Here is a 21,917-nt window from a genome sequence, read left to right as displayed (position 1 = left end):
TTAGCCTCAAATATACCGGGGGTGCCAAATAAAAGGTATATGCATTTTAAGAAACGAAAAAATTGTACTAAAATTGTAACACTCGGGGGCGGCCGGATGGCTCAGTTGGTTAGAGCACGAGCTCTGAACAACAGGGTTGCCGATTCAGCCACTGGACTTGGAGCAGAGGTGCGCCCTCCACAACTAGATTGAAAAAACAATGATTTGACTTGGAGCTGATGGGCCCTGGAAAAACACAGTGTTCCTCAATAAAAAAAAAAAAAAATTGTAATACTTGATATATATAGATAACAGAAGATGAATACAAGACATGTGTATACATTGTTTTGGCACCTCCAGTATATATAAAAATAAGGAAACAAAACTAAACGGTTTGTACCCCACGCCTGTCATCACTGGTGAAGCTTGCCCTGGGTGCCTTGTCCTTTGCGATATCAGTCAATGACAGCATGGAATCCTTATGGTTAGTAAGGCATTTTAAAAGTAAGCTTTCAGAACGTGAAGACAAACCCCTGCAATTTTCCCCAGTGATATTTCAAGGTATGTGTTGTTCAATCAGTACTTTCTGATATTTCCCTAAGCAATGATAAATATTTGGAAGGCTCTTTTAAAGTCTCTTGCATAATAACAGAAGACAAAAAACACCTACCATCAGGCAAACACTTATTCTTTCTGCTGCAGTAAAAATGGCAGAAACAATGAACAGAAAATGATCTGTTGACAAACCAAAAGGCATTTCTTTGTCAGCAAATACTGTTGGAAGATGTAGAGAAAACACTGCTGTAGATTAGGAGAAAATTACCCAGTGTGGGAGGTTTGCTGTACAGTTGCCTGGAAGTACAGAGGTTTCTAACACATCTCAGCTTAAGGTATTTGCTGGATTCTGTTCCAATAATGAAATACACAAAGCCCCCTATTTTTTTCACGAGCCACTAAAGGAGAGATATAGCAGAGAAGATATATTCCCAACAGTAAATGTCTTATTTAATAAAAACAATGCCACACGGGGAAAACAGTGTAAGTGTACCCTCTGATGGAACAGCTACTCAGACAGGATATTTATTTTAGAAGATTCTGGATGAGGAAAAGGTGCAGAGGCAGCAGTACCTGCAAAACTCACCTGTGTGGCCTGTCCACAGTCAAACCATTGCAGGAAAGAACTAGAAGCCTTGAGGGCACAGAAAATGTAAGTGGCATTAACTTTATATAATCAAGATGTAGAGTAGAAGCCTTATGATACTTGGTAAAATGGGGCAGGAGGATCTTCCCTCTACCCTTCTGGGTTCTTCCAGCTGGTCTAATAATCAGATTAACAAGAGAAAGAGGACCACATTTAATTACATACATACATAAGGGAACCCCACATACGAGAGCCAGAGACCTCCACAGACATGAGAGGGTGAGAGACAGAGAGGGAAAAACAGGTCAACATGACCTTCTGAGCTAAGGTGCGGTAGGATGCCTGGGGCTTCAGAGGTGAGGAAGGTCATCACAGGACAGTAAGAAAAGCAGATATTCAGTAATTAGAAATTTGCCCTGCCCTGTAGATAGCTCATAAACATATCTGGTGATAACCGTTATGACAGGCAAGGCCCCTAATTAAAATTCTTTAAGGGAGGTGTAAGTTTCTCATGAGACTGCAGGGTCACACTGCCTTCAGCTCAAAACAATCCACGTGCCAAGTTGGCACAGCTTGGGGAGACCTGTTCTGAACTTCCTGAGAAGTTTCACAGTCCAGAGGTTGGGTTGATAGGTTTTTCCATATCTCATTACACCAGCCCCAGATTTGCGATTAGGTCAGTTCAGTTAAACAGTCGTGCCTCATTTCAGGAGATGGGGAAGCCGGTGGGCCCCCAAAGTTAGGCCTATGGTACAAGCAATCAGGTATTTAATGAGAAGCATCACTATGGAAATGAAAGAAAAACAAAGGTTAATGATCGGAGCAGGCTATAATCCCGGTTTCGGAGTTCTAAAGGCAGGTAGTCGAGAGGGCTTCCAGATGTGTGGCTCAAAGCACCCTCAAGTGGAGTGGAGGCGGTGGTGACGGTCTGCTAGGTCCTCCTGCTCTGCAGTGTGAGTGTCTGGTGACCTGTCTGCGACAGGCATGACGATTGTCCGTATATGAGCTGCTATGGTAATTTCTCTGAAGTTTATATCAAGTTGTCTTACTGTAGCTTGCACAGTTTGGTAAATGGGTGGCAGTTTTAGTTCTCAATGAGTCACAGCCAGACATTGGAGAAAACCAGAAGAATTCAGGATCCAACCTAGTTTACAGGTAGAAACAAAATCTCAAAAGACAATGAAAAGCACTAGAGTCTAATATCCACAAAGGCGTATTACTGAAATATAATTTTTCTTTTTAAAAGTACCCCTATTTTGGGGCCGGTCAGGTGGCTCAGGTGGCTGGAGTGCTGAGCTCCTAATGCTGAGGTCCCTGGTTCCATTCCCACATGGGCCAGTGAGCTGCACCCTCTACAGCTAAGACTGTGAACGACGGCTTGCCCTGGAGCTGAGCTGCTGTGAGCAGCCAGAGGTCAGTGTGGGCTGTCCTGGGCTGCTGTGGGCTGCTGAGGGGAGGGGGAGGGGGAGGCGGAAGAAGAGAGGGAATAAAAAGACCCCATTTTCATTTTACCAAAGATAGCCAAATTAAGACTATTTTGTTTCAAAAAAGTCTAGTTTCAAAAAACTTGGCCTATTATTTGTACAGTGGTACCTCGGTTTTCAAATATCTCCGTTGACAAATATTTAGGTTTATGAACACTGTAAATTTTATGGGTCTATGGTATCATTAGAGAGTAAAATTAATGCTAAATTTGCAGTTTTAAGGGTTGATTTTAAAGGTCGGGAATGGATTCATCCATTTTGCATTACTTTCTATGGGGAAACTGTGCCTCGGTTTTCAAACGTTTCAGAACTCGAACGGTCTTCTGGAATGGATTATGTTCAAAAAACGAGGTACCACTGTATAAATAAAACAAGCACTTGATCACATAGGTTCTTTTAAATATGTTTTGCTAGAATTTTCCGTAAGGAATCTCCAGATTAAACTTTAAAAGGCCTCATGATGCCAGAACGGCCAAAGCAAGGAGTTGCCATCAGACGTCACCTGCAACACATGTAGATTTAGGTCAGTTCCTCTCTTCTTGACGTCCCCAAAATGTCTTGAGATTCCTGCACCTGCCAAGAAGTGACCTTTATTCACCTGGAAAGGCTTTTGGAAGCCCTGTAACCAAGGTGCCAGGCCAATACTTCCAAGGGTTTTAATTGGCTTCCAGAAATCAGTCTTAATTCCTCAAAGCTGTGTGGTCATATCCACGTCTAGGCTTGTCTCTCAAACATGACATTCCAGTCAAAGCTTTGGTCACATAACCAGTTTCCAATTGTGTCCCCATTACGAGGAGAACAGATTCTTACTGAACTGACGTAAATAACAATATTGCCCATGAAAATACAAACACAGAGTTTCTGAATTCTGGAGGGATTAAGTAGGAAGAAAAAGATAAATGTTTCAATTCTACTTACAAAGGTGTAGTTTACCAAATTTCTGTAAGTCATAGTCAAAGAGAAAAGGTTTCCTTACATCTGAAAAAACAAAAAAATTAAAGAACCAGCAGTGTTTCAAACAAAAACTCATAACAATTGTAATCGTCATCGTCAGTTCATTCAGTCCCGTGTAATTAAGACTTCTGTTTGAATCCAGTTTTGCCATTAGTTCTCTCAACCTTGCGTGATGTAGGGCGATAATTCCAAGAAGTTTGCAAGGCTGTCCATCAAGGCTTATATGATTTGCTCAGTGAAGCGAGTGCCTCGAAAGCTAGAGATTACGGAAAGTAGACCTCAAGTGGGAAACACGTTTTCTAACAGTTTCTTTCCCACTGTGAGGGCATCAGCCTTGTGGCAGGGAAGGCTCCAGCCCACCTGGAAAATACATGTACAACAAGAACATACTGATAACCTGTAAGTGGTAGTTAAACGCATTCCAGCTTAAATGCACTATGGTGGATGAAGGAATGCAAAAACCAAAAAATGGGGTTTGCCAGGGAGCGGGGAAGAAGCAAACAGCGATCTTGGGTTTCCCAGAGCCCTGTTTGTTTCATTTACAGTATTGCTTACCCACCTTAGTTTCTCCCAAGGGAAAATAAACAGAGTGAGACAGAGGACATACCCTGTGCCATCCGATTTTTGATTCAGAGAAAGGTGTAGCAGCAGCAGCAGCCCAGGAGGGGACTCGCCATGCAGGCTCTCCGTGACCCTGCCCATGAGGGGTCTAACAGGTAATCAGGAAGCAGAGGCCTTAAAACACGTGCTTTAGCAGCGGACACATGGGCGAACACTGCAGATTGGATACCCCGGTGCGTAGGTAGTGACAAGGGGCCGCACTTCAAAGAACACGATGAACAGACATGTGCCAAGAGAAGGTGAAACTGAATGGAGGTTCCACCCCCCTTATAACCCACAAGTGACTGGGTTGGTGGAACGGAAGAATGGTGTCTTTAAAGAACAGCTAACATTACTAACTAGAAGACCTACCTTGGCCAGAGGGACAGAGGTGCTTTCTCACAACAATGAAATGACCAACGCATGGAGCCGGTTGATGCATTATGCAGCCTGGGAACTCAGACGGAGGCACCCAGGATGGTAAAGGTGTGGAAAACAAAGGACACAGTGACAGTGTCGGTGCTTGCCATGGACCTGTGGGCCATGATAACGAGGGCACGAAGCCCTATGGTCCCTGGCATGGGGACCATTCACTGGAATCTACAATGGGACGGTCCAGCAGGGTGCGTCAGTTACTTCGTGCCCCTGGGTGGGAGGAACCGCCCAGTCTGTGTTTGGATTCTGTTATTCTGAAGCAGCCGAGCTCTGTGGAAACATGCTGTCCATGACTGAGACACACAGCACTGAGAGAGGGGAGAAGGCAGGGTCCTGGCATAGTCCCCTCCCGTTCACCTCCTGACACCAGAAAGCACTACCTCCCCTGGCCAACATGTACGTCTTCCACAGGCTGTGGCCACTTCTGCAGCTGAAGATCAGACTACAAGATTAATTCTCGTAGAAGTCCTTCCCATCCATGTCCCCACTAAGTACCTGCCTTTCCAACCTTCGATTTCTGCTCTTCCTGAGGCATCGAGTTACAGGGAGGCTCCTGTGCCATCATCCAAACCGAATGTGAGGTTTTTATACCAGATAAATTTGCTAATATTTCTTCTTTGTAAGCACATATGAAAACTCAAGTAAATATCCTAAGTAACCCAACCCCAAGCCTAGGTGACTAGTTAAAACGCTGGTTCAGATTCTGGGGAACATGGTGGAGAAACTGTTACTGATACTTGGATTGTTTCTCTTAATCTGTCTCTTTTCTTGTCTGTGTCTGTACTGTTGTTGTGGACTGTGTCTCCATGTGGTCAACTGGCGACTCAGCGAGCTACCCGCATGCTGCTGAATCCTCTCATTGACCACTTGGGGCACTGGGAGAAGAGGGGGTGCATGAGATTACAAGAGGCGGTCATGAGGGGTGGCATGTGGAGGAGAGACTATTCCATGATGTGACTTCTGCTGGACCTGGACCAGAAGGGGGATACGGCTTACTGCAAGCCTGCCTTGGAGACTGTCGGATCATAACTGATGTCCATTCTGACATGTCAGCATCCCTCCCCTGTCTCCAACTACATGCTGGCTCTAGAACATGCCATTGTCCTGACCTGGGCAAGCATATAAAATAATTTCTGTACCTGGAAATATTCACATACTAGTATTCATGACTACTGCCCTCCCCCCTTTATCCTAGGTAATTCTTTGGCACCTACCAAGTGACATGGGGATATATTTTGTCTTGCAGCCACTAAAGACATGCCTTTTATGTAGATTTCCCTTAATAAACTCTATTAATTACCAGACTGGAGTAGCCAGCGTCTTTCTTCGGTCTTTCCCTGCCCTCCATTTATGGAGGTAGATTTTCAATCTCAAGGCTTTTCCCTGAGTCTCCATGTACTAATAATACTGTGTAAGTTCTTTTACCAAAAATAAATTTCCTTGCATTCAAAGTTATTTCCCTTATTGTTCCTAGTATTTTTAATTACATATATTAGAATTTCAACCATTAAAGATTTTAGTTTCTAATGAAAACTAAAAAGTAAGCAATTAGCATTCTTTAGATTGGCAAATTTATGAATACATTTCATAACCTCTATAAACATAGGTTCTTTTACTGGCAAATATATACCATAATTTTTAGAAACATTTGATTTGCTTCCTCAACAAAACACAAACCATATTCATGAACAGATCCAATTTTGTCTTTTAGTTTCTCTGTAATAAGAAGCCAAAAGTAGGTAAACTTAGACTTATTTAGTAATTAATGCTTTAGTATTTTATCTTATTTGGAAATGTTCTAGATATTCAATAATTTCCATCATTCAACTTAGCGAAACTCTAAGGTTTCAAGTTACCAAGAGATTTTGGGAAACTATTATTAAACTTACAACATAATAAGTTGTATATATACTTATTGCTAAAAAGTTTCACCTAAACACCTTTTATTCTATTTACATCTATTTAATTGATTAGGTCTTAATGATCATATTTAGACGACTTGCAAAGATTTTATGTGATGTTAAAGCAGTTAGCCTTCACCTTATATGTTATTATTTCTGATAACATGAACTTAGTTAACCAATAAATTCAGGTAGAATAAAAACATTATATTTAATGCTTATAACTCTAAAGACATGCCTATTTAACCAAACCAGACTCAAACCAATTTTAATATTAAATATTTTCCCAGATCATGTGATCATGAACAGAATTTGGGTTAGTTTCTATTATATTTTGAAAAGTTTTACCATGTTTCCCTGAAAATAAGAGCTAGACAACAATCAGCTCTAATTTGTCTTTTGGAGCAAAAATTAATATAAGACCCGGTCTTACATTATATTAGACTCAGTATTACATATTATATTATATTATATTATATTATATTATATTATATTATATTATATTATATTGTAAAGACCCGTTCTTATATTATAGTAAAATAAGACCAGGTCTTATGTTTTTGCTCCAAAAGACGCATTAGAGCTAATTGTCTGGCTAGGTCTTATTTTTGGGGAAACATGGTATATAAGCACCTGTTGGTTCAAGCCAATTAAATAGTTCTTTTACAAATTAACATTACCATCCAGAGATAGAAAATAGCACACAACACACATGAACATACAGACAGACACAGAGACCTCCTAGCGCTTGTTTTAAAATTTTAGCCATGAGACGGGGTAGTAAAGTTAAGTTATCCACTCAGATGGCTAAGCCTTTTCTTATTAATATTTGTGGAGAAGACGTTTAATCTTATGGAAGCTATGGGCTAGATTTTGGGCAAGGGAGCTTTCATAGTTGCTTTTTTTTTTTTAAACTTCTTCACCCATTTATTTCCCCCTTTCAGTTCTTAGGAATTCAGGATGGTAGAAACAGGTGGACTTTTGTCTTGCAGGGACTCAGCTCCCGCTCCGCACAAGAACGTAGGACATGGTGAGGCCAAAAAGGAACACCCACGGAGCCATAGATGGGGGAGTCATACCACTATATTCTTGCTGGCGAGTGGGTTGGAAACACAGGAAGCAGGAGCCACATGATCCGCAATCTACCGTCAGCTTCTCTGCCAACCAACCAACAAACGTAACCACAGCAGTTATATTAGTGGCTAACGGTTAAATGGTTAGAGCTGACGGCCAACTAGTTACAGCTGACGGCCATCTACTACCCGAGCCAGCACCTTTCCACGTGAGGTCGAGAGCCTGGAAACTGCTCTCTGGAACTCTGTCCCCACAGTTTTGAATTGCTTCTAGGCCATCACAGTTCTGGTTTCTTGTAACCTAACTTAGAAAGGGATTCTCACCACTCTGCCATCACTGGGCTCTGCAGGTAGAGATCTGGGAGTCTGACTTGGCAAGAATTCTCACCTTTTTTGCCAGCTCATGTTAGAGGTCCCAGGATCTTTCCACTGAAGCAGATTCAGGGGAGCAGAGCCTGGACGGTGAGGTATGCTGCTCACAGTACAAGACCCGGTGTGACCATGAAAACTTTCCAGACACACAGGAGTCATCTCTATGGCCAAGTATGGGAAAGGGCTGCCATGGGTTTTCCTTCCTCTCTTCCTCACTTCCCCTCCCCTTACAGACCAATGTGCTCACATTTGTTGAGGTGACAAGAGCTATCGGTTTTAGGCACCCAATAAAAACCTTAAAACACACTTTCCGTGCATGTGCCCCTTCAAGGTAAAGATGCTCAACAAACATGTTAGAGACGTTCCCATGGACATGACTTTGTGGCCAGGGTCTCCTTGGGTTTTAAACCCGTTTATGAAACACATGAGGGCACCTTCCCGTTGGTCAGTCAGACCAACTAGTGACAACGGGGGAGACAGAAGTAGTAGCTGGATTTTAAGAAGAGCCTTTGCATAATTTGCGGACGGCGTTTCAAATGCGTGTGATGATTTGGTGAGGCCAGCGAACGGCGCCATTCTTCCAGTGAGCTCCCGTGTGCCAGCCCCTCAAATCCAGAACTGAAATAAACTGCCCCGAGAGCCAGGCCTGTGAGTTGATGTTACACAGCGTTAAATCAAGGTTTTAGTAAATAAGGAAACATGCTTGATCATATTAATACTTGTAGTGAGAGCAAATTCCCCTGTAAATGTACTAATAAATGTGTAATTCTGTAGAAATGTATTAAAAAATATGGTCGACTTCATCTTTCTGGAATCCTTGTAAACATTCCCTTTGGGGGGGGGTTAGATGGTCAGTAAGTGCAGCATTACTGGAGTGTGTGCTCCAGAATTTTGGATGTGGGCTGAGGTCAGACGTGTTTGGTGTCTACTTGCCCTCGGGCTTCGCAGCTCCTCCCTCTGCCGCTCTCCCTCCGAGAAAACAGAGCAGAATAGACTCTTCTCCCCGAAGTAGCCAGAGTGGTGTTTCCCAAGAGTGGGGTCATGTTATGTCCCTGCTCAAAGCCTTCTGACCATGCCGGCCGTGTGGATAAAGTTCCAGCTCCTCCCCCACGGGCTGCCCAACCTCAGGTTTTACCTCCTTTGATGAAGCTATTGGCCTCCAACAGCACTTGACTGCTGCCTCAGGGTCCTGCAATGCTGTTCCTTCTCCATTGCTCAAGCCCTCCTCACTTCAGTCTTGGCACCACTGTCTGCTCCCCAGGGAGCTCCTCCCTGGCCTCCTGATCTGGGTTTCCTCCCCTCCCCTCACAGACACGCTCTGTGCTCCCACATACTAATAATTATTTTTCTTTCTAGAACATTTAAGTACTGGCATTACATTGTATAACCGTTTATTTGATTATCCCCGTGTCCCTCCCAGAATAGAGGTCACTGGACTGTGGGAATCTGTTGTTCACAAATCTGTGCCCAGCGCCCAGATGGCCTCACGGTGGGGGCAAGGGCTGCTCTGGGACTACCTGCCTTGCACCCAGTTTCCCAAAGCTCCTTGGCTCTCCCAGCCTGGAGCGCATTGAGGAGTGATCATCTCAGTAGCCGACTGATTTGGGACAAGTCTCTGCTTTCTGTGTTGCCATCTGTTCTTCTGTGTAAGGGTAGAGGGTCCGGGGGTGGGGGGCACTTTGTGTTAAAGCCTCCTTGGGCATCCGACCTCAGCAGCCTCCTCGGCCAGGAAGGTGCTCCAGGGACGGTTGCAGGGTGACAGGAAGCCGGCCCTCCCCTGGTGGCCAACTCGCTGATTCTCTGGCCTCAGAGATTGGGGGCGGAGTCCAGAGCTGCGGGCAGGACAGTAGGTGTTGCAGGAAAGCCACCGCCTCAGCCTGCACGGTGCCCCGCGGTCTGGCCCCGCAGGGAGGGCTGGGGGCAGCGCTGAGTCGGCTGATACTCGTCTTTTATGGCCAACAGTTAAAGGTCAGGACGTAGGGGCCCCTGGTGGGGCCTGGGGCTGAAGGCTTTGGGCGGCCGTGTGGCTGAACCACCGGGAGAGGAGACCCAGAGACGGTGTGGGGGCTCAGTAGGCGTGGGATCCCTGAGGCGGCGGGGGCTGGAGGCGGTCAGGGCACGTTAGTCCCAAGCAGCAGCAGCAGGGCTCCGGCCAGCAGAGTCAGGGACGCGCTTGCGGCCGGCCCGGGGTGCGCGGCGTCGGTGGGACGGGCATTGGGGCCAGCAGTGGGGGACGCGGGGGTGCTGCCGGGGGGCGCCAGGCCACAAGCGGTGTAGGGCTCCAGGCAGGCGGCGAAGGCCATGACGTGCGCCACGAAGCTCTGCTCCTGCACCCCGTGCACCAGGTGCGCCTGCGGGCCGCGCGCGAACACCGCCACGTCCTCTCCACCGTGGGTCTCGGACGACAGGGGCACGGCCGTCTGCTGCAGGTACTCGACGTCACCTGGCCAAAGGGTAGGGTTCAGAGTGGGGACTTAGGGCCCTTGGGGGGGCCTCCACCCTGCCATGAGTTCCAAACTGTGGTCCCCCCCAGTCGGTCCACACGACCCAGTGCACTCACTGCTCTGACTGTCGTTGACATTGGGCCGGGAGCCATTGCTGATAGCGAAGCCTGGGCCATTGGCATAAAGGAGGGAGGTGTAGGCCTTGCCATCATCGGCCACGTCAGGAGCCAGGCCTGCAGGGAGAAGACCTGTGATGGCACTGACCACAGCTGTGCAGCGCCCCCTGTGGGCTAAGCCAGGCACTTGCCTGTTCAGTGGCTTCATCTGCACCAGAATCCTACGTGGCCATTGCTGTTATGACCCCGTTTGAAAGATGAGCAACGGGGCTCAGAGCAATTTCTGCCCTGTAATTTGGGGACGAGCACCTGCCCCTCTCCCTGGGCCTACCGAAAATGGAGCTCCCACGCAGTGTGTAGCCACCAAAAGTGAAGACGTGAGAGTGGTCAGCGGTGACAAGGGTCAGCGTGTCCTTCTCGTTTGTGAGCTGGCTGGCCCTGTCAATGGCATCGTCGAAACTGACAGCCTCGGTCAGAGCCAGGTAAGCTCTGTTCCTATGATGACCTTGGTCGATGAGGCCGCCTGCCAGAAAACCACACGAGGGATGGGTGATGGGGAACCGGCCCTGAGCCCTTCCCCTCCTGTGCTCAGTGAGGGGTTGCCACTCACTCACCCTCCACGAAGAGGTAGAAGCCACGGGGGTTCCTGCTCAGCAGGCGCAAGGCCGCCTCTGTCATCTCCGTCAGGGATGGGTCCTGCTTGGGGTCTCGGTATGCCTCATACTTCATGTCTTTGGGCTCAAAGAGGCCTGTGGGGAAGGGGTTGGCCATGACTGATGAGCTGGAGCAGGGTCAGCGCACACACTGTGCACACATGCTTGGCCATCTGAGGACCCAGGAGGATAAGGCAGGAAGGTGGGGGAGGTGGTCGTTACCCAGGAGGTGCGTTACAGAGGGGTCCTCCGACGCCTGAATAAGCTGCTCTCGGTTCCACACGTACCGGCCACTCTGGGAGAGGCAGAACCAGCTTCAGGCCACAGTCCTATGGCCAGCTGCCCCACCCTGGTCCCTGCTCTACCCCTGCGCCCAGGAGCCCCCATCACCTGGTACTTGGCTTGCCAGTCTTGCACCAGGTTCCGATTGTCAATCCTGATTCCGTTCTGTGTGGCATCAGCTGGGTACTCAGGGTCTGGGGTTCCCTTGGGAAACATGTACTTGCGGCCTCCACCAAGGATCACCTGGACGGAGAGGGTCAGGGCAGGTGGGCGTGGGGCCTGGCTAGTGCATTGCCCGCTGCTCACACAGCCCTTAGGTCCCCCCACAAGGTGTGTGGCGATGGCCTTAACGACTGTTCCTTCTACCCCCCACCGCCACAAGGCCCCAAGTCCCCGGGCTCAGGCTGGGGTTGCCCACCCTCTGCCCAGCTCCCCTTGCCCTGCATGACGCACGTCAATGTCCATGTTGGAGACGAGCTGTGTGGCGATGTCCTGGCAGCCCTCCTTCAGGGCCTGGGCAGGCATGTCGGCGTCGGAGTACCAGTTGCGGTTCACCGTGTGTGCGTAGGTGCCGGCTGGCGAGGCATGCTGCACCCTCATTGTCGTCACCACCCCCACTGACATCCCTGAGGGTGGCAGAGGTCAGGGTGAAGCACTGAGGTCTCAGCCTTACCCCTGCCCAGCAAGCTGGCCCCCAGCCCACCTGCTTTCTTGGCCCGGTTCATCACGGAGGTGACCTCATTGGGACGAGTTGTGTTGCACTGGTTAAGACGGGCTGCCGCACTCACACCAATCGTCTGGTAGTTGCCCTTGACCCCGCACAGGTAGGCCGTGGCTGTGCCTGCGCTGTCTGGCACGTTTCTGTCCACGTTGTACGTCTGGGGACAGAGACGCCCTCAGCTCCCCTCTGGGCACACACCCGGATCATGACCAGTCCCTGAGCCCCTGACTCAGGCCCCAAGTCTCCTGGGGCCGTCCCTTCTGCCACACTCCTTAGCCCGACCCCACCCCCACCCTGGGGTGTGGAGCACCCTGAAGCCACCCAGACCTTACTTTGGACAGAGCCAAGTATGGGAATTGGTCCATGGCCAGGGGGGTCTCTGGTCCCAGCTTGCCATTCTTCTGCCCCTTTAGGATCCGAGCGGCTGTCACCGTGGACACCCCCATACCTGCAGGAGCAGAACCGTGTCAGGCCGGAGTCCCGAGGGCTGGCCTGTGGTCACCGGCAGCCTTGGGTGCCAGGGTTGTGGGGGCTGCACAGGCCTTGCACTCACCGTCCCCCAAGAAGAGGATGAGGTTTTTGGCGGCCGTCTGGATGGGTTGCAGCTTCTTGGCGGTGTCCAGGGTCTGGGCTGCCTGGCGGTTCCAGAAGGCTGGGTCCTCTTCCTCAACTGGCCAAAGGGAGAGGGAGGCCAGGTCAGCTTTGGGGAGCGCCCTGTGTATGAGGAGCACCTGGGAGGTGTCTCATTACCTGGGATGATGCTGAGGGAGAGCCGTAGCCTGAGGCCCAGCAGCAGCAGCAGCAGCAGCCAGACTCTCTGCATGCCTGTGGGATGGTGGGAAGATGGCAGGGCTGGGACCATGGAGGGGCCGGGACCCTGGAGACGCTGGCACTTGGGCAAGGCCGATCCAGCAGAGTAGCAGCTGCAGTCAGTGCATGCTGCCTGGGCTCAAATCACTGGAGGACTTTATCCGGGGCTGTAAAAGGCACATGTCCCTCCCAGTGCACCAGGCAGCCTTGCTGACCACACCTCTGCCCTGCTGGAGAAGGGAGGTGGCAGGGTGTGGCCAAAACTTGGGACACATTTCCTGAAAAGGGCGGGCCATCCTGCTCAGTACAGGCCCCGGTGTGCCCTCAAGGTAAGATGGTGTCAGGGTGCAGATGCATTGGGGTGAGGAGTATTCAGTGTCCTGATGGGTCCAGCCCCAAGTCTCTCTCCCACAGTCATAGGGACCCGTTACTTCTTTCTTCATCTCATTTTCCAGTATTTCCTGAGAGCCAGTTGGGGCCATGTTGCTTCTGTGTGCTGAGGGAGGTGGATCAAAAGGGATTCTACAGAAAGTAACCTCAGAAGGTCATCTGATCATAAATTCCTAACTGAACATGTCTTGGTGGGTATTCACACCCCAAGAATATAACTTGTGGGGTAAAAAGTTTATCTTTGCATAAGCAGCCGTGTCCACTGTTTCTGTGCATCTAGGTTAACACACCTTTACAATGCTGCTTTTTCAGACCCCTCAGAAGCATAACCACCCTCAAGGGAACCCATAATCTTATTAAGTATCTTGGAATCAAAAAACAAATATATATATATATATATATATATATATATATATATATATATATATATATATCTCCTGCAATCCAATCCCTGCCTTACCTTCTCCCTCTTTCAGGTAATCTTGTTTATATTTCCTTCTTAATTCCAAATGCAAAAAAGAAGCTTCAAATTGCCATTCTTGGGAGCATTTTTTTCTCAGTCTGTTGCAATCTTGCTTCCAGGTGTATCCTTTGTTTGACTCAAATACATTTTTATAAAAATGCTCTACAAGTTTGAACATTCTTACTTTGACATTTAGTTGGCATAGTCAGCAGAATTCCAAGAAGCCCTCCCAGGACCAGCCTGTGGACCTGGACCCGGTGCTAGGTACCAGCAGGGGCCCATTGTGCCCCTCCAGCTCCCTGCTTCACATCAGGTGAACTTCAGACTTCTCTTGAAATCCCTAACCTACCTGCTTTAAGTAGCAGTTCCTGATTTTATTTGAGCTGTTCTTATGTGGTTGCTTTGAATTTGTTTTTTATTGACTCAAATGAAAAATTAAAATTAGTGTGGGAAATCCTACCTCAAGGCTTAGAAGCCCCACAACAGTCAGCCTCCCTTTCATACTCCGGCCAGCTTTATGTACAATTCACATGGAGCCCCAACTTGCTACTACCTAGAGAAATGGGGAGCTTTAACTAAAAGTGATATCAACTTAAGATGGGCAAAATAGGGCACTTTTGATAACTCTAAATTAATTTTGTGTGTGCTCAGTGGAAAAAGCAGACTCTAAAATTGAACTGAATGTATGGGATTCTTACCTTGATTGAAAAATTGAAGACTCTAAAAGGAACACACGTAAATTTGCTTTTCTGCAGGAAGTTAAGAAAAATTTAAATACCGTCTCTGAACTCTCAGATCTGAGTCTGATACTCAAGTTTGTGAACTCACCCTAGAAAAAAGTGCTGCATACCTCAGTGCTGAATATCACTATGGTCACCTTCGAAGTACTCCCCTTGGGAAGCTATGCACTGACACCAGTGCCTAGTCCACCCTTCAAAGCAATTTTGGAACTCTCTTTCTGGAATGGCCATCAGAGCTGTCATCGTATTACACTTGATGTCCTGAATGTCATCAAAATGTCTTCCTTTCAATATTTCCTTTATCTTTGAGTAAAGAAAGAAGTCATTGGGGGCCAGATCAGGTGAGTAGGGAGGGTGTTCCAATACAGTTATTTGTTTACTGGCTCAAAACTCCCTCACAGACAGTGCCGTGTGAGCTGGTACATTGTCATGATGCAAGAGCCATGGATTGTTGGCGAAAAGTTCAGGTTGTTTTGGTCTAACTTTTTCACGCAGCCTTTCAGCACTTCCAAATAGTAAACTTGGTTACCTGTTTGTCAAGTTGGTGCAAATTCATAATGAATAATTCCTCTGATATCAAAAATGGTTAGCAACATCGTTTTGACGCTTGGTTTGGACTGACAGAACTTTTTTGTTGTGGAGAATCAGCCGACTTCCATTGTGCACTTTGACGCTTTGTTTCAGGGTCGTGTTGGTACACCCATGTTTCCTCACCAGTCATAACATGGCCCCAAACATCAACTTGCCTCTCCAAAAGGTTTTGCCCAACTTCGACTGTTCTTTGTTTTTGCACACAGCTTTCTCATGCCAAAGTTTTCAGTTAAGATTTTCCTGTTTCTCTATTGATGTTTACTTGGTCTGCTATGCTTCTCACATCAGCCAACGATTGTGATGCACAATTCGATGAATTTTTGCAATTTTTTCATCAGTTCTACTAGTTACTGGCCGTCCTGATCTCTCTTCATCAGTGACGCATTCTCTCCCCTCAGAAAAACATTTAATCCATTTGTACACTGCTGTTTTCTTCATGGCATTATCCCCATAAACTTGGACTAACATGTCCCTGATTTCACCTCCACTTTTGCCAAGTTTAACAAGAAATGTACTGTTTGTTCGTTGCTCTAATTCAATCTCAGACATTATTGCAACAGCACACGAAAACACGCAACAACAATAATGAATGCCACTCAGCAAGACACCACCACATGTCGACAAGAACACAGCTGTGAGACACTGAAATACCAAGGTTATGAAACCTATTGAGCTGTCTGTACAGTGCTGCCAGTGTAAGTGCACGGTGGTAAGTTTGCTAACTTAATTGTCAGAACTTGTAAAACTTCTCTTCAGGAACCTGATAAGAAACTTTTAGAGACTGTCTCTGAACTAAAGAAGGTTTCCAAAACTGCTCAATGCCGACACCCTACTTTTCCCCTTTCTACAAGCACCCCACTACTTTCTGAGCTCCCCTTTCTAGATTTGTCCTCCATTTCTCCACCTCCTCTTCTTTCCTCTCCACTTCCTCCACCACCACCCTCTACTGAGTTTGAGGAAAGTTAAGACTAGAAAACCAGACCAGGATAGGCTAGAAAACCCAGAAATTCTGGCAGCTCCCTTTAGAGAAAAACCAGTCTCAGGACAAGGGAAACCAACAATAATTTCTTCCCCTTAGACTAAAGCAGAATTAAGGACACTAAAGATTTTCCTGATCCTCTCTAAGACCCTGTTGAGTTCGCAAAGGAATTTGATTTAATTGTTAGAAGATATGGTCCTAGCTATTCTGACCTGTTTCAACTAATACACCTATTAGTTTCTGAGAGCAAAGCAGCAGAATGGCTAAGTAAGTACTGCTGGAAAACTCCTATAGAGAATTTTCTAAAACTAAAGGGAAACAGGCTGGAAAAAAAATGCAAGGGATTAGCTCACCAGCTTCACCAAGCCACCCCTGAGATGTTTCCCCAGAAAATAGACTGGATGAAAAGCTAGCAATGTAGATGAAAACCTGATGAACTTGTACTTGATTTCTTCAAATGTTTTGAAAAACAACTTCCAAACAAGATTCACAAGTGTCTCCAGACAGTTTTAAGAATCATCAAAATGATCCAGTGTTCAGCTGGACATTTCTGGAAGGATTAGATGAGGAGCTTGTAATTCTGCTTAAACAAAATAAATTAAGCTGGATGACCACATATGCTGATAAACTAGCCCATCAATTATTTAAAACTATCCAAAAGGAAGAAAAGGATAAAACTACGAAAACTATGAGTTTACAGCTCCAGCAACAAAACGATCAGGGCAGACAGGCCTTTTTCACAAGGGGAAAGGAGAGTCTGCTTTTATTGTAAAAAGCCAGATAATCTTAAGAAGGATTGTAGAAATCTGAAATGGGATTTAGAAAGAGAAAAGAGACAGGAGCAAGCATAGGGCTGTTCTGAGGATTGCAAGATGGCATTTCCTCTTCTCCTTAACAGAGCTTTAGGAGAAACAGAACTTTCCACAGAAGGGGAAACTACTAAAGCCCTTATAGATGCCGGGGCTACTTTATCTATTCTTAACCCGACTCAATAAAGTTGCCCTCTCCCTCAGAGTAAAACTTCTGTACAAATGGTAGGGACAGCTAATCCACTGATGTCTGTTTTTAAATCAGAACCTGTTCCCTTCCAGCTAGGGAGATACGGGACAACATATAGTTTTACTAGTTAAATCTGCCCCAATTCACCCGGTAGGGCGAGACTTCTGTGAAACCCGTGATGTCCACGTATCCTTTTCTCCAAAAGGTGAAATGTATGTACAAGTAAATGACTCAGATGCTGAACCAATTGAGAAAGTAGTGATTTTAAAGGAAACTCCACAAGAGGAAACTCATCTTGAGACTGAATGTTTGCTGCAGGACATTTCTATGGAACTCCGGGCTCATTCAGTACAGATATTGGCAAGACCAAGTTAACCACGCCTATCAAAATAACTATTGACAATACTTTGCCTCTACCTAATATTCACCAATATCCTCCAAGACCTGATGTTCTGGCTGGAAATAAGCCCATTATACAAGATTACTTTAAAAGGGGCTTATAATTCCATGTACGAGCCCCTGTAATTCTCCTATCCTTCCAGTAAAGAAATTCAATGGGAAAGGATGGAGATTTGTACAGGATCTTAGAGCTATAAATAAAATACGTATGCCCAGACATCCTGTGGTTCCAAATCCATGTACGCTATTATCAGCCATTCTTGTGGATTGCCAATTTTTCACGACATTTATGTAGTGCTTTTTTACCATTCCTGTAGCAAAAAGCAGTCAGTATCTCTTTGCCATCACCTGGGAAGATCGCAAGTTTACTTGGACTGTAACACCAGGGGGTATATGGAGAGTCCAAGCCATTTCTCTCAGATATTACATGCTGATTTAAATGATGCTGATTTTCCCAGAGACTCCACTCTAATCCAGTATGTGGTTGATTTACTTTTATGCTTTAGGACATTACTAGACTCCCAAAAGGACACAATTTACTTATTACAACAGCTAGCTATAAAAGGACATAAGGTCTCAAAAGGCAAGCTTCAATTCTGTTTGCCCCAAGTGAAAAATACCTTGGCCGTCTTCTGTCTAAAAATGGGCTACTAATGAACTAATCCTGAAAAACTCGGATGAACCCTATCCTTTCCTCTTCTAAGAACTAAGAAACAGCTTCAGGGGGTTGTAGGGATGTCTGGATACTGTCGCAACTGGGTTCCAAATATTTCATTAATCATTCAACCTCTATATGCCTTACTAAAATCAGATCGACCCTGAACCCATTCAATGTAACCCTCTTCCAAAGGAAGAGTTATCTAAAGGTCCCACGCTGGGACACCCTAATTACAAATTTATTTTGTTCCCTTTCATACATGACAATAAAGGAAATGCTTTAGGAGTTCTAACTCCGAAATGTTGAGTCCATCATAGTCCTATAGGATGTTGTAGCCAGCAAGCAGACTCAGTAGCCAAAGCTCCCTCCCTGCATGCCCACCATCCCTGCTACAGCCATGTTATGCAAACAGAAGAAATAGTTATGAACTCTCCTTTAATCATTTATGTTTCTTATTTTGTTGATTCTTTGCTAAACTCTCACCATACTCAGCATTGCTTGGTCAGCTGACTGGCTTCTCATGAAGTACGCCTGCTTTCTGGGCCTAAAATTCTTTAACTCAATATAAGAGTCTTAACTCAGCAACTTTGCTACCTTCTCTATAGGACGAAGACACCCATATTGCATGTTACTTACTGACCATCTTCTTGCTCCGAGGAATGATTTACAAGAAACTCCTATTGATAATGCTGAGTTATTGTGGTTTACAGATGGATCTTATCTCAAAGACGTTCAAACAGGAACATTACCGAGCTGGATATGCAGGAACTCCCCTGGTGGATGTAATTGAAAGTTCTCATTTACCCGAATAAGATCTGCCCAACAAGCAAAATTAATTGCTCTAACTCGAACTTGTCAATTGTCCAAAGATCAAGTAGCCAATATTTACACTGATAGTTGATATGCCTTTGGTATAGCTCATGACTTTGGAATGTTGTGGAAGCAGCGAGGCTTCTTACCTTCCTCAGGGTAGCCCATAAAGAATGGAAAATAGATTGCAGAATTATTAGATGCTATACAGCCACCGAGACAATTGGCAAATATCAAAATTCCAGGACATTCTCCAGCCGCCACCATGGAAGCAAAAGGAAATAATTTAGCTGATGCTGCAGCTACACAGGCAGCAGTAAACAATCAAATTACCTGGACACAAGAATGTTCTTTGCTCCCTGCTAAATCAATAAAAGATTTTCTTTAACAGTTCCAAAAGACAGCTACAGAGGAAGAAAAGAAGCTATGGCAACAAAAAGGGGGAACCTTTGATCCAGAAAAGTAGATATGGCTTGGATCCAATGAGAAATCAATCTGGGGCTCAATTACCTACATATTCTCCAACATGTGCATGAGCTAACACATGGGGTCCTGAAAAGATGATTTCATGGAGTAAACAATATTACTGGAAACCTTCTCTCACTGTGGCTCATAAAATGTAAAGCAGGTGTTCTAGCTGTCCAAAATATAACCCTAGAAAACCACTGTACAGATCCCAGGGACATTTCCTACTTCCTTTAGGTCTGTTTGAGATATGGCAATCGGATTTTATCTCGAGGATACAAATTTGGTAGTCATGATTTGTATGTTCTCTCATTGGGTTGAGGCATCCCTTGCAGGAGAGCAACAGCCTTAATGGTAGGTAAATTATTGGAAAAAATAATTCCCAGATGGGGAATTCCATCTGAGTTACATAGTAACCCAGGGACTCATTTCACTGGGCGAATAATGCCGTCCGTCTGTAACATTTAGCCAATTCTACAGCACCTTTATTGTCTGATGTCTCTTCCAATAGATAAAATCTATCATCTTCAGTCCTCTGATTGGTGGAGCATACCGATGGTACAATTAAAACTCAACTAGCCACGTTTTCAGATGCTTTTAATCTCCCTGGCCAGAAGCTCTCCTTCTCATGCTCCTCAGCCTTAGATCTACTCCTTTGACCTTTCTCCTTATGAAACAATCACGGGTCGCCCTATGCAACTACAGGAAGGGACATATGAATCAACCTTACTAAAAGGAGACATTCTTTATTATTGTCAAGGACTTACTAACCAGCTTAAAGAAAATGATACATTAGTAACTGATTCATTTTACAGTGCACGCCCAGGAGATAAGACTTCAAAGACCATGGTTATGACCATGTCTATTGGAAGAGACATCACATAAAAGACTCTCTCCAACCTCCCTGGAAGAGACCTTACCAGGTGTCACTGACTAATCCATACGCAACTGCATTTCAAGGGGTGAACTCATGGATTCCCATTTCTCATCTGAAAAAGGTGCCTAACCATGAATGGACATCTACCCCTGAGTCTGACACTCGCCTCTGCCTACAACAAGCATCCAAGACCCTCTAGGATGAGACGCTGCTGACACCAGAGGGAGACAGCCATCCCAAGACATCGACCAGGCCTGTACCCTTACAGATTGATGTTGAACTCAGAATCCATTGTTCTGATTGTCTTTACCTGTCTGCTAATGATATTAGTCATAATAATAGTTAAACTTGTTCTTTGGGTTTTTCTATGTAGTCTGTTTATGGCTACTAAAGATAAGATAACTGTTAATATTCTTTCTCTAGCTTATGTCAATGGTATAGTAGATGCAAAATACAGGAAAATGAGATACGGCAAAACTCAGATCATGATCGGCCACAGGATAGAAATGATCCAGAGTGTTTTTCACAACAAAGGCCATAAGACCTGACTGCCTTCCACTTACCTGCCCTTCCCCCTTGTGGGAAAAACCGGCCTCAACTCACATCCCATGGTTATGGTATTGCCCCATCCCCAAAGGTCAACAAGAGGACCTCGATACTCAGACTTGCTAGGAATGAGCTTCCCAGACAAGAAAAAGCTGAAGGAGTCATCACCACCAAGCCAGTGTTACAATGAATCTTAGAGGGACTTCTTTAAGATGGGCGGGGGGTTAAGGATGGGTGAAAGGGGAAGGGATTAAGAAGTACAAGTTGGTTGTCATACAGTAGTCATGGGGATGCAGGGGATAGTATAAGGAATATAGTTAATATTATTATAACTACGTATGTGCCAGAGATACCGTGTTTCCCCGAAAATAAGACCTAGCCGGACCATCAGCTCTAATGCGTCTTTTGGAGCAAAAATTATATAAGACCGGGTCTTATGTTATATAAAACCCGGTCTTATATTTTATAAAACCTGGTCTTATATTAATTTTTGCTCCAAAAGACGCATTAGAGCTGATGGTCTGGCTAGGTTTCGGGGAAACATGGTGGGTACTAGATCTATCAGGGTGACAGATGAGAGTGGGGTGGGGGCACAGTGAAAAAGGTGAAGGTGATAGGCATTAAGAAATACAAATTGATACTTAATACAGTATGGGGAATATAATCAACAATGTTGTAAAGATCACGTAAGGTGCCAGATGGGCACTGGGCTTATCAGGGGAGTCATACCGTTATAATCTCGCTGGCAGCTGGGTTGGAGACACATGAAGCAGGAGCCACACAACCCGCAACCCACTGTCTGCTTCTCTGTCAACCAACCAACCCCACTTGTTAGCTGCAATCCACCATGCTAACTGCAATCCGCGCTTGCAGGCTCAGCCACCATCTTCTTGCTAGCCCCCATTTGCTGCTAGCGTAGCCACAGCAGTTATATTAGTGGCCAATGGCTCACTGGTTACAGCTGACGGCCAACTAGCCACAGCTGATGGCCATCCAATCAAGTTGATGGCCATTTACTACCTGAGCCAGCACCTT

At 45.8% G+C, this 21,917-nt stretch overlaps 1 protein-coding gene across 1 annotated transcript; it reads right to left on the bottom strand.

Moving 5' to 3' along the window:
* Positions 1–9,346: 9,346 nt before the first annotated feature.
* Positions 9,347–13,422, bottom strand: LOC109451468 (intestinal-type alkaline phosphatase). Its single transcript, XM_074315002.2, has 11 exons — positions 12,906–13,422; positions 12,709–12,825; positions 12,488–12,603; positions 12,138–12,312; positions 11,888–12,060; positions 11,543–11,677; positions 11,375–11,447; positions 11,114–11,248; positions 10,831–11,022; positions 10,500–10,616; positions 9,347–10,382 (listed from the first exon to the last, which is right to left on the bottom strand). Exons 1-11 carry the CDS (start codon positions 13,015–13,017, stop codon positions 10,051–10,053), a joined length of 1,677 nt encoding a protein of 558 aa, XP_074171103.2. The 5' UTR covers positions 13,018–13,422; the 3' UTR covers positions 9,347–10,050.
* Positions 13,423–21,917: the final 8,495 nt, after the last annotated feature.

The sequence above is a fragment of the Rhinolophus sinicus genome, chromosome 17, assembly GCF_057876585.1.
Source record: "Rhinolophus sinicus isolate RSI-liver-muscle chromosome 17, RSI-T2T, whole genome shotgun sequence".
In the NCBI taxonomy this organism is placed as follows: Eukaryota; Metazoa; Chordata; class Mammalia; order Chiroptera; family Rhinolophidae; genus Rhinolophus; species Rhinolophus sinicus.
The sequence above is the reverse complement of the archived record's forward strand: the minus strand, read 5'-3'. Positions and strand labels throughout refer to the sequence as shown.